The sequence below is a fragment of the Uloborus diversus genome, chromosome 5, assembly GCF_026930045.1.
Source record: "Uloborus diversus isolate 005 chromosome 5, Udiv.v.3.1, whole genome shotgun sequence".
In the NCBI taxonomy this organism is placed as follows: domain Eukaryota; kingdom Metazoa; phylum Arthropoda; class Arachnida; order Araneae; family Uloboridae; genus Uloborus; species Uloborus diversus.
In genome coordinates this window covers 156160375-156175908 of record NC_072735.1, presented here as the reverse complement: position 1 = coordinate 156175908, position 15534 = coordinate 156160375, and the positions used below count along the sequence as shown (strand labels likewise).

The window sequence follows — 15534 nt, the reverse complement described above, 5'->3', positions numbered from 1 at the left end:
AGCTAAAAAATCAACCGCCCCCCCTTGAAAACTTTCTGGATCCGTCCTTGCTTTGACAAGAGATAAGAGACATATATGTTACTAACAAAAATACCCGGCGTTGTCTGGGTCAGTAGTAATTATGAGAAACAATCGCTACTTTCTTTCGTTTTCTGTTTTAAATGAAAGAACTCAAAACACACCGCTTTGACGTCATTAAAAATCGAGCTTCTTCCTTACCAATAAAAGTAAAATAGCAATAAGTATAAAGAACCAATGAATATTCATTTAGAAACGAAAGCACGAATTTAAGAATAAAAAAATTAGAAGAATTTCCAAAATATGAACTAACAAAAACAAAGATCAGTAAAAAAAACCGTGAGCTTGCTTCATTTAATTAAATAGTACACACAAACACACAAAAGCTCTCTACCATGTTTCCCTCAGGGTGTGAAAAGTAGAGTTTTCAAATGTTTAAATGACTTTTATTTCATGTTTGCTCCAGAGAAGCCTTGATTCAAAATTTTCATTTTGATTACTTTTACTATTACTGTTAGGCAACGAATTTTTGTAACAATGGGTTTTATATTTAATCACATAGAGTAAAGAAATTACATAGAGAGGTCCTACTACATGAGAAATTGAAGCGAAAGTTACACCGCTGTATCCCAAGATCCTTAGCTTCTTGCTAAGTATTTTCCATGAGAAAAAAAGAGATATGAACTACGCAACAGATTGAAAAGGAACACACAGCTTTAAAGTCAGGGCCGGATTTAGGGGAGGGCAAGCGGGGCTACTGTCCCAGGGCCTCCACAACAAAGGGGCCCCCACAGTAAAATTTTTACAAAATATCCTAACTTTCATGGGTCGAAAATATCAGGTATATACGTATATATCAAAATATTCGGATATATATCAACACATCCGGTATTTTAGAAAATATGATGATCTTTTCGAACCCTGATTAGGGGCCTCCACTCCTTCGTTGCCTTGGGGCCTCTACATTTCCAAATCCAGCCCTGTTTAAAGTGGAGAAAAGAATTCGAAAGCGTTTTTCCTCTTTCGAAAAGAGGATTTAGTCGTCAAAATCTAATCAAATTGTGCCCAAAAGTGAAGATTCCTTCTTAGTTTCTTTATTTCTGATAATTACAAGAAACCTTTTTTTAAATAATCAACTTTGTGGAAAGTAGGAGTGTTAATGTCATTCAAAATCGAAGTAAACCCTTATTGGAAAGTATTTTAGAATACAAAAAAAGTGACGTACTTTCGTTTCTAATAATTCAAGTTTTACCCACCAATGATTCAAAACTACATTAGTTAAATTAAATTAAAATCATGAAAATATTAATTTCTTTATTAAATCTGTAATTTTATAATAAACTAATGTTTAATTACGAATTTTTTAAATTCTGGTTATGACGTCGCTCCGGCTACGAACACTTTGTTAACAGTCCCAAAGGTGACGTGATAACAAGGTTCGACTGTATTTAGAAATGAATTCAATTATTTATTAATTATAAATGATAAAATCTTAAAACTTCCATCAAATACAGTAATATCAGTAAAATAAAATTGGAATTTAAAAAGGAAAGGATTTTGTACATTGAATAATATTACAATTCTTAAAAAAAAATCTCTTTTTGGCAGACTTTTTGATATTCAAATTCAGTGACGGCCAAAATCTAGTTAAACTATTCCAGTTTAGTGAAAGCAATAAAATTCATAGGGGGAAAAATGCATAAATCATGCATCATAATTTAAATTTACCTGTTTTTTCTGTAATACTATTTTACGAGTTTGACTAATAGATGTAGTTTTGTTGTATTTATTTTTTGCAACATTGCTGTTGTCTTGTGGAGAAATTTTCAATGGCAGTGTTCTAGGAACTCTTATTTCTCGTAAAGCTGCATTAGTTGATGCCTTTAAATTGGTGGTTGACTTCTGATTTGGCACATTTGATTTTTGTACAACTTTAGGTTTGACTAAGTGGTTTGGCACATGGTTTTCTAAATTAGATTTGGTTATGTTTGATGTTCCTTTCGGCTTAGGTATCTGCTGAGATGAAACTTGATTTTCTTTCTTTAGCTGCATTTTCAGTCTTCTGTTTTCTTGCCTGAAAACATGCATTCCTAATTAAAAAAAAATACTGATACATGTAATTAAGTTTATGCAATGTATGAGCAAAGTAACTAATTTTCTTATAAATAATTGAAGGGGGAGGTTGAAAGAAAGCTTTACACACAAAGTAATGAAACAGCATATATATAGAATATTTGAGAACTATGTGACGGATATTTTCGATGAAAGTGTCAGAATTTTGGAATTCTAGATTAGGAAATTTTTTTGAATGTTCAAAAGAATAATAATTCACTTTCTGGATGAATGTGAATAGAGGGAAAAATTACCATGTTTTACAAGTGATAAAAATGAATTTTGTTACATTTCTGAGCATTGCATGATTACAGATGTGACTAGATGTCCCATGGGTGCAATAATTTTGAATGTTTTTAGCAGTATCTATACTGTTTATGATAGACTGTCAGATACTGCCGTGCTCTGCGCAAAAGTTGTATCTGCAGCCAAGTTCAAAATGCAAAATTTGTCTATTTATTTTTTTTATAAGTTTGGGTCACCATGTATTTGATTTTAAGGCAACTTTTTCAGATTTATTTTTTCAAAAATATTATTTCCCCTTGACAAATAACCATAAAAATCCTCGTTGTATTTGACCTTATACTTGTAGAAGGTGGTTGTGCGGGTGTTGACCTTTTACCACCTCACAGTTCCCAGCTCCAGTGAGTTGGAGGCTGACTTGAAGGAGAAAACCAGCAGCCTTGCTGCTGGAAGAGGTGAGGGTGAGAGTCTGCAACTCACCGCAGTAAGGGGGCAGGAAGTACTCAATTTTACACAAAAATGCAACAGGCACTGGTGGGAGGGGGAAGCTGGTACAGGAGGCGAAAGCTGCTGAGCCAGCCTTTCCCGAGAAGGTAGGAGAAACAAAGCATCTTTGGTTGGAGGTTTCAACTCCTTCCCCTGCACAAACTGCTACATCTTTAAGAGTAAGAACAGGTCAATCACAGTCCTATGCTCAAGCAGGGAGTATGGCTGTTGTGAGAGAAACCTTCCCTTCGGAGAAGTTATCTCACAATGACATTGAACGTATACAGCTGGTCATCCTAAGAAGGACAGTCCTGATTCTTTCAGGGGATCACATGCCGAAAATGCAAAAGGCTTCTTAAAAAAATTGTTTTAGGAAGGCTTTGTCTTCTTATTGGTTATTGCACTTTAAAGCGGCACCTTGCTTTAATGGGTGTCAATATGGATTCAACTTCTTTCTGGGGTTGCCTTTTTCTTGAGGAAAGTGTTAATCACATCATGTGTGATTCTGAAGTGTTTTTTTGCCTATAGGTTTGAACACCTTGGAACTTGAACACCTCACATTTGCTTGAACCATAGAAGAATCATAACATTCCTATTGGGTGTTCGTTTAATTTTGCTTCAGCTACTGGTCTGTTTTAAGAGTTTTGTTTGGGGATTAGTACAATAGGCCTCTGGTCACAATGCTTGGTTCGGTTGAATCCCCCTTTCCTTCATTTCATAGCTAGAGGCTAGAATGGTTCAATTGAAACAGCTGGGGGAAGAAGAAAAGTTGGAAGTACGGGGCAACCCCTAAAATGAAAAACCCCTAAAATTCATTTATTTATTCACTTTTTTGCTTGATTTCTTTGAAAAATTACATGTAAAGCTACAACTAAGTTGCATATGCTTTTAATTTAATGCTTAAAACTGTGTTTCAAACTAAATGAAAGCAATTCAACTAATATTCAATCAAAATAACTTTGAATGGTAGACATAACTTCTATAAAAATTTGCTGGTGTTATTTATAAAGCAATACTCAAAGCACGAGAGCTATTCAAAGCTTGATCAGTAAAATTTTTTAAAAAGTTGAATTTATATGTAGATTTGGCACTTACATTAAGAGACAATTTTAAACCTTTTTCAATAATTTAAACCAAAACAAGTCCAATATTATTTTTTTTAAAAAAAGTAAAATTTCCTCAATAACAATAGAAGTGTGAAAATTAGAATATATACCCATTTTCTTTAACTTGCTGTTGTAAATCTTGGTTTTCTTTTTCTAATTTATGAATCATATCTCTTAATTTCATGACTTCTAATTTTAAGGACTGACTAACTCTTGTTAAAGTAGCTGAAATTAGAATTAAATATTAGTAGTAATTTTTTAATTCAAGTAACAGGGACGGACTAAAAATCAAGGGGAAATAATGTATATAACAATTTATTCAACACAGATGATCAAAAATATAAACACAGATTTATGTTTCTCAAACATCAGTTTGCCCAATAATGAATTCAGCAGTATTTTTTATTTCTCTTCAGTATTATTACAATTGAGGCTGCTGTTATATTTTAAGATTTTTACAAGCAAAAAATTCACATTTAGAACACTTTATATCCAAATAAAGTTTTTTAAAAAATAACTTTTAACAAAATAAGTTTGATAAAAAAAAATTTTAAAAAATAAATTTTTTACATCACCTCAAATATTTCTTTTCTTATTATAGCATTGCAGAAAGGACAGGCATTTTTTTCATACAAATTTCATAGAATATGATTCAATCGGCTATGCCAAACTTTCTCTCTCTTATATATATATAGATAAAAAATGCATTTTTATTTCAATAAAAAACCATGTCTCAAATTAAAAAAAAAGTAATTAAATTAATTTCATGGTCTTTTTAAAATCAACTTTGGAAAAAATTTTCATAACTTCTTCTAAATCATATGAGCTAATTTTGCCACCAAAATTGGATCATATAGTATTTTGTATGTAACTCTACTTTATAAAAAAATATAAAAGTTTGAATGAAATGAACATTATTTAGGAACACAGAAATAATTTTTCATGTTGCTAATAATTTTTTCTCCATATTTTAATAATATATTCCATAAAAATGAATGATCAATGATTGAAGTGAATTGAATAGTTATTACAAAAATCAAAGCAAAAGTTATACTTGCATAATCCTCTGCATGGTACATAAGGGGCGAATCATTAATTACGTAAGGATACAAGGAGGAAGGAAGGGGGATTTTTACATTCCCTTACTTTGGGGGAGGGGGTCAAACAAATTCTTACATAATATTTTCCAAGTCGATATTTTATAGTAGAAATCACATGGTCAAGTGATTTGACAGGGATCACATTTCATTTGCACTGGGAAGGTAAAATATGTGTTAGGATGAGCCATTTTTTACTTGTTTTACAAAGAATGAATAGCATAAAATGTCAACGTCCAATTTTTTTGGGACACCCAAATAAACACACACACTGTACACGGACGGAATGAAAAAATGTTTGGGTTGATGAATCAGCTCATTCATCTGAACATGAAACATGGAATATAACTATGAATTATCTATTATTTCTTTTTTCTTCCAAAAATGTCAGTTATAATACTCTTATATAACAATGTAATGCTCGCATTTATTGTAAGTCAACAGCAGTTCAATACATCCTCTTCTCTTTCATTTACAGTAGCTTCTTTATTTGGTGAAAACTTGTAAAAGCACTTCATTTTTCGCGAGACTTTTATTTTTGCGATTTTCACGTGCCTGTGGTAATCACGGAAATTTAAGCTTCACGAAATATGTTTGTTTTTCAACTTTCGGTCTGTTCATATAAAATTCACGAAATTTTCAACTTGTGAAATCACCGATTTCATTTTCGCGAAAAAAAGTGCTTTTACAGTATTGGAACAATAATCTCTTTGAAATCTAAAACATTCATCCACGGGACATTCTCGGCAGTCAAAAAAATAAAAATAAAAAGGAGTTACTAAACTGGCGGTTATCGCTAATTCATATACTTTTCTTTTTAAGTTAAGCTCTATTCAACACAAATATTGGCAAAATATGAAAATTACAACGGCAAACAAACTAATTGTGTCAATCAGATAGAACGTAAGGCGTCAAACAGTATACCTGAGGTTAGCTCGTATTTTTACGAGTCATTTTTCATTGCATCCGCTGATGTAGAGGAATATGGGGCAAAGTGAAATGAGTGAAATATTTACTCTGCTTTTAGGGTCACCTATCTGGTAATATTTTAACAATGTAGTACCACATATAAACTATTGCAGTCAGGAAAAAAATACCGCCAAAGGTTAAAGCATATCATAATACATGCAACTTTCGGAAATTGATGCTCTTATTGTAATATTTGTTGCAAGTTAAAAATTATTTTTGGTATTATAAAATGGTAAAGTTCTTGTTGTTAAAATTTTAAACATTAATTGAGACCTTCTAATAGTTGGTTCACTATTGATTTAGTTAACATTAAGCTTATTTGTATTTTAAATATTTTGTACAATTAGTCAAGTACATGCATGGCAAAGTGGATGGGGCAAAATAAAATATCTTATTTTATTTATTCACTTAATCATTTAGTAAATCGCGTACATATTTATTTATTAATTTATATACAGTTCTTCATTTATTCACTTTTTTATTCCGTCATTCACTTATTTTCTTATTCATTCAATCTTTTACTCGTTTATTTTTCTTCATATATTAATTAATTTATATATTTAATGATTCGTTTATTGCTTTATTATATTTTCATTTACTCATTCAACATTTTATTTACTCATTTATTTGATCAGAAATAATTTTATAATTGAATAAAAAATATTTCATTAGAAAAATATTTTCTTTTTGCCCCATAAAAAAATCACATTTTTAACTTTTTTTTTATTGAAGGCGCAAATTTATTGCCAGAAATAAGAAAAAATGCTTCAAGGCAAGTTATTTCGTGAAATACAGTGTTCTTTCTTTTTGTACTGTGATTTTCAAAACAAATTTCCAATTTGTTCACTTTGAAAAAGCTCAGTCATCTTAGCTATTTCACCTTACCCCACATTCCCCTACTTGTGTAAAATTTGCGCCAATCAAATTCATTTGAACATTGATGCTTTTTTTAAAAGTTTATTTAAAAGTAGTTTCCAGAAATCGCAACAAACTACTATTTTTTTTATCAAACTCACTACACTACTTTTTTTAAAAAAAGTAGTGCGCTACAATACACACTAATAAAAAATGTAGTTACTACAGTAGAGTCGCTACTTATAGCGCGCTACTTCTGATCACTGGGGGGGGGGAGGTGTTTGAAAACTCTTACGTACCCTCACATGAAGGTAGGGGGGGGGGTCAAAAATTGCCAAGTTCATCCTTACGTAATTAATGAAGGGCCCCTAAGATATTTCCAAAAAAAAACTATTTTTAAGATTAAAAGAGGAAAATCAACCATCTTGCTTTTTTGAGTAATTTGAATGCAGCATAAGTTTTCTTTCATCCAGTCACCACATACAACTACTTTCATGTAACACAATAATTAGTAATCTAATTCGTAATTTAAAATTTTTTGTCATGCAAAGTATTTATATATTGACGTTATAGGTAAAACATTTAATATTATTGATCTTTTACAGTGCAACGTACAAAATAAAAGCTTCACTTATTTACGCATTATTATATTGTGTTGGTGAATTTAAAATTTATTTATAAAACAAAATACAACGTTAGAATATATAGATAAACTGGTATCGCTCAATTTACTTGAGTACATATCAAGTTTTTGATTATATCTGGCTTTTAAGATTCCTGCATTTTATTTGTTTTCTTAACATTGAGCTACCCAGGTAGAGTGCAAACAACAATTTACATAATAATAATAAAAAAAAAAAAACAGTGAATAAGGAAGGAAGGGAATGTGAGGTAAAAAAAAAAGAATATGCAACTTTTCACCTCTGGATTTAGTTAAATAAGACATGATCCATAATGTAAAATAACACCAGCCAATATGCATGTATATATGTATGCCTAACATTCAGCAATTTACATTAAAAGAAACTGGTTCACTTAGAAAATATTCTAAAATTGAAAACAGTAACTTCTAGTTGCTTCTACAAGGATAATTATAATGAAAACTTATGCATAAAGTAGAAAAATAAGGAAAAATGTTGAGATAAATGATAAACTTAAATATTTTCTGAACTATAGTTTAATTATGTTATTCTAAAAATTCATAGCAGGCAAATATCATATGTATAGAATTATTTAAATAAATATAATTTTATGTTAAAATTGCAAAATTATGTAACGCAACATATCACAAAACACTGTTGTGCATTTACCATAAAATATTGACTTTGCATTCTTTGACAGTTCTAGAGCTTACGTAAACATTGACTGATAAGATATTAAACATCAACACAGCTTTCCTTTTAATTCGAAACCAGTGTAGCTATGCTATTGGACAATGCACGGATATTCCAAGACTTCACATTGGAAGATAGGAAGTTAGAGAAAAAAGTTGAGTTGCAGTTTATCATGGATGACTGATAAGGATGGTGTATATTGTATTGTGATATGAGACTAGTGTTTGAGATATGAGGTCAGAGCAAAATTTGAAGCACAAATATTTGTGGCCCAAACTGCTAGGCAACTATAAGATAGCTGGTTCATTACTGGGTAGTGAAAATGTTTATCAAACCTTAGTAAATTATGCTTTGCTTCAAATTTTCTTCTTTTTACTTCCTCTTACAAAAAAGGAAGTATTGTATTCACGAAAAAAAATTTCAGTAAAAAAATCGAGCTTAATTTCTATTTTACTCACCACCAAATGAATTATGAGTTTTTTTTTCGACTCGACCACACGTGGATAAGAGCCTAAGAATGAATAGACACGCAAAATATCCATTTTGACGATTCCCGAGTTAATTACAACGAATTTTCTCGCGACATCTGTATGTACGTATGTATGTATATGCGTATGTATGTCGCATAACTCAAGAACGGTAAGTCCTAGAAAGTTGAAACTCGGTACGTAGACTCCTAGTGTGGTCTAGTTGTACACCTCCCCCTTTTGGTTGCATTGGGGTGTTTCTAAAGGGGTCTTTTGTCCCCTTTTTGAAGGAAATCATTGTTAATTTCGATGTCAACTCAAGTGGTGTCATAATTTGGCGGACACTTGGCCATATATCGACAGTCTTTTGGTCGCCAAATTTTGTCGCCAACTTGGCCATTTTTTTCTTTTTTTTAAAAATCTGTTTCAATTTGGCCTTTGTTGGTGATATTTAGAGAAATTGACTCACATTAAAATTGCCAGTAATGGGGAAATGACATTAAATTGGAGTAAAAGGAAGTCATGTGATGCACACATCAGTTCGTTTATTTTATAGTGCAGCACACGAGAACATCCGGGCATAGGATTAGCAGTGCTGTAGTTGAAGTGAAACACAAGAGAAAAGTCGTTCCCTGAAATATTTAGTTTAATGTTGCAAAAATTATGCAAATTTAATGCAATTTCGTTTCAAACCACTTTTTTTTTCAAATAAAAAAATGTTTGATTTTTGAATTAAAACAGACACAAGTAATATAATCTGACATTGTTTTGAATTTCAAAACTCATCAACTATAACATCTACCTTATGCAAGGATTAGATTTCAGGTGTAAAAGTAATGAAGAACTTCATTGAAATTTATTTATTTATCTATATGCTCATTTAATCTTAACATTACTAAAATAATATTTCTGTACCTAAGAGCCAGACTAAGTCAAAAAATTGCAATTTTAAGTTTATTACTACATGGTATGTAGAAACATATAACTACATATATCTATTAAAAATAATCCCTCATAATTAATTATCAGTGTAATGACCAGGGGCGTAGCTAAGGGGGGGTTTTGGGGACAAACCCCCCCCTCCCCCGAAAAGTTAGTCTCAAAAAAAAAAAAAAAAAAAAAAAGAGAAAAAGAAGAGAGAAGAGAAAGAAAAAAAAAGAAAAGGAAAAAATTCCAAGCGATTATATATATATATAAAAGAATTAACCCCCCCCCCCCCCGAAAGTCGGGTCTAGCTACGCCACTGGTAATGACAGCATGATTCCCAAACATTCTATGCACTAGTCAAATATATTTGCATTCTCCTACAAAGTAGTGATAGTGTGGCTAACATTGGTCTGGCTTTGAGATACAGATTTTATGCTACACTTTAAAACGTATTTTATGCTGGTCAAATAATGAAATAGCAAGAAAAAGGGACATTTTATTTTAATAAAATGTGAAAATAGCATTGGACTATTATTCTGCAAAAGCACTTTATACTAAAGATGTTTGCATTATACATTATTAGTTGGTCAGTTAAAAAAAAAGGTCATAAAAATCTATTTTTTTTTCACCTGATGAAGAAGATTCCCTTGCAATAGGTTTTTGGGGCTTTGAGCTACCAGTTTCTGCAACCTAAGGAAAAAAAGTTAAAAATGAAATTAAAAAAAAAAATTCAACTCCTTGTAAATAAAGTTTATTATTTATTACAAATAATTGAAAATAAGTTTTCTTTTGGATTTTAACTTTAAAACTTTAAGATAGCTATTTAAAATGAAACTTGTGTACAGACACGCATAAACATGAAAATATTAAGAAATTCAACCTTTGAGAAAGGTAACTGCAAGCATTAAATATGTTACACTATATATATTTTTTTAAACCAACTTCATGAAGGAACATTTGAAATGTTTTACACATTTATTTATGCAAATTTTGCATTATCAAAAGCAAAGTTTATGATATGTCAAAGCAAAACATAGCAGACATAATACGAAAATAAATTTTTTAAAAATAAATTAACCTTCTTAGAGTAGATTTCAGTGCATAGATCCTTGGCAGAGGTTTTAGACTGATCATCTTTCTTAGACATTTCATACTGAAGTTTCCTGTAAAAATATAGAGACAGTTAAAAGAAAAAAAATCATAGGTATATTTGTAAAATAGATGAGCTATTTACATTATAACAGACAAAAGTAGGAAAATTTTATAAAAATAATATTTGCCACAAATAAAAAGCAAATGAACAAAATGTTTGCCACAAATAAAGCATTTAGAGATATTGCATTCAAATTGTTTGTAAGAAGGAAAAATAAATAAATAAATAAAACTGTGGCAGAAAAATACTGAATAGTGTAGATTTTGATATGTGCCATATAATCAAAAATATTACATACATTTGGTCAAAAATATAAGCTCTTAGTTTACGGTGTGAATTTCAATCGGAATTTAATATTATATAACCAAATTGTTGTCTAACTACATTCCTTTTTAACAACAGTGTAGCAGCTGAGGATTATAATGGTTGATGGATGCTATAGGACTGTATTCTTGTTCTTCCTGTATTTCTTGTTTATTTTGAGAAACAGAGTGTGGGTGATATTCAAGATTATACAATAAATACTCAAATCTATTTTAAAATAAATCTGCTCATACTGATATTCAAACAGGTTTAAAAAGATAGGAAAGAAATGTGTTTCGATGTTAGAGCAAAAACAAGCCAATGGCTTCTTGGAAATTTTATGGAGCCTCCTAGCAATCCTACAAAGAAGAAAGAAAGTGAGATGCAAATGAATTCAGGCCCTCTTTTATTCAGGATTTTATTACTGTGCTCTTGTTTATTTGAGCATTAAATGTGTAGATAGGAATAGTAGTAACTTTTTATTACTTTTTTGTAGTAAAAAAAAAACTTTTAGGTTTAAAAAGTATTGTGACGTGATTAAGTTTTTATTACCTAAATTAGTCGTCTCTCAAAATCAAAATAAGATTTTAGGATATGAAAGATGTAAAATAAGTCTAATGGACTTTTTTCACAGCTAATAAATTTAAAATATGTATTAAGCAAACTTATAGGCGCCGTAAAACTGGAAAATTGTTGTATAGTACAATTGTCTTTATGGTAAAACTTAAGCAAAAGTTTGAAAAATCTTTTGTAAGAAAGCATTACACTTCTTTAGTTAGCATGAAAATATTTGATATATCTAAATTAATTTGAGGTTAGAAAAAAGGGAAATAAAATGCTATAATTTCTTGAACAGCAATAGTTATGCTATTCATAACCATTAACTTTTTTTTTATTTAATTTTACAAAAAAGGTCCCCGGTGTTGGAACCGAAAAAAATGGATTACGAATGCAAAATTCAAAAAAACAAATACCAAGCAATTTTAAAGGAGATTAACTGACTTTTAGCTTTGCAGCCTTAATTCATAAATAATGAACAAATTACAAAAAGAAGAAGAAAAGGGTGGGGGGAAGAAAGGAAAGGAACCCATCACAATTGTTACATGACTTCAAAGAAGCAACTAAAACTTTATTGTTACGTAAGAAAGAGAAAGTTTACACTACTTTAAAGCTAAATCTTTCTCTTTTAAGGAACCTTCTAACTGAAGACATTTCCGTCGTAGCAGAAGCAATTCCTATGAAAAAATCAAAATTTGTCAATATGAAAACTTTCTAAAAAAGCAAAAAGAGATAAAAAAGAAAAAATGAGCAAAAGTATACACACTGAATCCTTGTTCTTTTTATTACTTGCTGCTTCAACCTGAGAGGGGGGAAAAAGGAGAGATGCATATAAATATAGACATATGTATAATCATATTGTTGAAAATTAAAGTAAAACATTCTGTTAATTTTCGATGCCTTTATATTTACAACATTATGATACCGGACTTGAAAGGCTTGATATGTATAGCCTGGAGCAAAGAAGAATTATCAGGGAAATGATTCAGTTGTTTAAATTTATCAACATGAGAAGGTTAGATTTTTGTAAGGAAAGCAGGACAAGGGATCATTGTTTTAAGCTATCCAAACCTCAAGCTAACCTGGAAAATAGGAAAAATTACTACTTTAGTAAGGTTGTGGGCACTTGAAACAGCTTACCGGAAGAGGTGGTAATGAGCAAGGTGGTGGATAGCTTTAAGAGTTTTATTGATCTTACTAACAAAGGGAACTAATAAGCTGACTACGACCAGCCAAGCTGGGTCCAAAGCTTTTAATTTGGAAACCAGTTTTCATTTTCTACTCATAAAAAAAAAGGTTATCAGCATTTAGAAATTTTATAGAGAACTGTTAAATTTTTATGACCTTACCTTCTGAAGAGATTTTAGTTCAGCCCTAAGCTTTTCAATCTGTCTTGATTTGAAATCACTTTCATCATCAACTCTCCTAACTTTAGCTTTCAAAATCAAGTTTTCTGCTTTGATGGTGGTTAGTTCCTTAAAAGCAATAAAACATGAATTGCAATACATATCTATAAAAGAAAATGTTAAAGGTAAAAATAAATACATAACTATACAAAATAAAAATATATTTTTCTATCATTTCTTCAATCCACTTTATGAAATTAGAAACTCAAACTTTTTTGTTACAGCTAATAGATTGTCACAGCAGGTCCTTAAGTACATTTTTAAATAGTATACATATTCATAGTCATACATAAACCTGAAAGCAATCTCATGCCACTTGCCACCTGGCGATTTACTTTAGCGACAAAAAAAAAATATTTTACTGGCCGCTTTTTTAAAAACCAACCAGCCACAGATAATTATTACTGTGGCTGGTTGGGTTTTTACTTCAATTATTACTTCATTGATTTTTATTTTCAAAAAGAATCATTTCTATTTTGTCGCATAGTTTGATATAAAAATGATCCCTAGTTCTCACATAGGTATTCCATATCGCAAATGGATGTGAAAAGTCATCATTCCTTTCACTCTCCAACTTCACCCTCACAAAAACTAGCAAGTGTCAACTCGCTGGAAAATACAAAAGTTTGAATGAATTTTGGGTGTGAAAGGGGGTGTGGGGAGGGGGAATACAGCTGAATGAAATTGCTGTTGGGTTTTATGTACCAATATTTTCGGAACTGATGTGATATACCCCACCCTTGGTGACTTTTTCCTGTTGGCGCCAAGAAAGCATCGCCAAGAAAACGATGTATGACGACATATGTCATACATCGTTCTTAGCGATACTTTTTTAGCGCCAACAGGAAAAAATCAGATAAAAAAACATGATCAAAGCACTTCAGAACACAATATATATAAAAACAACATAAAAGCACAACAAAAAACATCACGAATATATGCTTCAAAAATGTACAAGGCCGGGGTTTTTTGTAAACATATTAAAATACAATGAAATAAATTATTGTATTAATTACAAGTCGAAATTAATGCATTAATTGTTTTTTCATCATTTCTCCGGGATACGAGCCCTCGGTCTCATAGTACTTTCGTAATGAGACCTCGGCTCGCCGGCCCTGCCTCGGTCTCATTACGAAAGTACTATGAGACCTCTGGCTCGCCAGGACCTCGCTCCGCTCGGTCCGTTATCCCTCCGACTGTTAATATACATTACAGTCGGAGTATGGTCACAATTATGTATATTTATGTATATTATGCATATTCATGTGTATGTACACCCAAGGGTGGCTCCTTCCGTTCAGTGTGCAATAATGACACAGTTTTAAGTGTGAAATATGCACCATTATTGTGCAGATTTATTAATAAAATTCAGCATTTTTAAGAGTACAACCGAAAGAACTTTCAATTGTTAACATAAAATTCAGTACCTAAAGGAGGCACGTTAATGTCTAAATAATTCGTGGCATCGATAAGAATTAACTTTTAGAACAAAATAACCGAACTATTTTTGTAAAATTAATTAACATACAGTAAAAATAAAGTTAAAAGCTACAAGAACCCCTCAAGGATTTGTAAAAAACAAAGAATTTCCGAAGTGAGAATTTTTATGTGAATTCTAAAATAAAGAACTTACCTTTTTATGGTATAAATCCTCACACTCAGTCCAAAACAAAACATCATCTGACAATGGCGCGTTACAGATACACACCACGTTGGAGTTAACTTTTAATTAACCTTCAAGTTTGAAGAAACTGGCATTTTCTAATGTTTTTACTTCAAAACACAACTACTGAATCTAAACTAACACAAAATAAGCATTCCTGTAAGGTATATTGCACAAAACAACACGTATCTCTCCTGCGTAAAACCAAGAACCCAAGTAAACAAGTTCGAACAAGTTTGCCTTCGCGTTGCCAACCACAGGTTAGTTTCACCAGGGATGCCATGCTTAAAAATTTATCGCCTCATTGGCGAGAAAAATATTTCAATTTTGTGCAAAAAATTGGATGGCGCCAAATGGGGGGGGGGGGGGGTATATCACATCTGTACCATATTTTCTTCCACAACTACTTTTTAGTGTAGCAACTTTTTGTTTTTGTAAGAAAATAGCCTAGGATAAAGTGGCAACTGATCAGGAGACTGAGAAAAGGGGCTATTAAATTAAAAGTGTCCATCGACCACTGGCGACTAACTAAAAATTTTAAATTTTCAGATCAAGGCAGATAGATGTAAAGGAGCTGAGGGTTACCAAGAGATATATGTATCCTATAGCCACCAAAACTGATCAAAACTAGGAGATTTAGCATGAATAAGTTTAACGTAAAAGGGATTTTAAAAATATAAGTAGGGATTAATTAAATTAACCCTTTTTAGGTGTTGAAATTGGGTGCCCGGAAATCTGGCAGGACCCAAAATTCGGAAACAGAGATTACTGTTTTCACCCCGTTGAAGTTAAAAAAAAAATACAAACCCCCCCCCATAATTTGTAGGGTTGAGGGAA

The 15534-nt window shown here is 31.3% G+C and overlaps 1 protein-coding gene across 1 annotated transcript in view; it reads right to left on the bottom strand.

Annotated features, from left to right (window-relative positions):
* Positions 1-15534, bottom strand: part of LOC129223210 (leucine zipper protein 1-like) — a 28800-nt gene that overhangs the window by 8568 nt on the left and 4698 nt on the right. Inside the window, exons 5-11 of the mRNA XM_054857776.1 lie at positions 12978-13103; positions 12395-12430; positions 12235-12305; positions 10693-10777; positions 10244-10304; positions 4076-4190; positions 1747-2092 (exon numbers count right to left, since the gene is read on the bottom strand). Of these exons, the coding sequence (XP_054713751.1) occupies positions 1747-2092; positions 4076-4190; positions 10244-10304; positions 10693-10777; positions 12235-12305; positions 12395-12430; positions 12978-13103 (840 nt within the window). The remainder of the gene's footprint in view (positions 1-1746; positions 2093-4075; positions 4191-10243; positions 10305-10692; positions 10778-12234; positions 12306-12394; positions 12431-12977; positions 13104-15534) is intronic.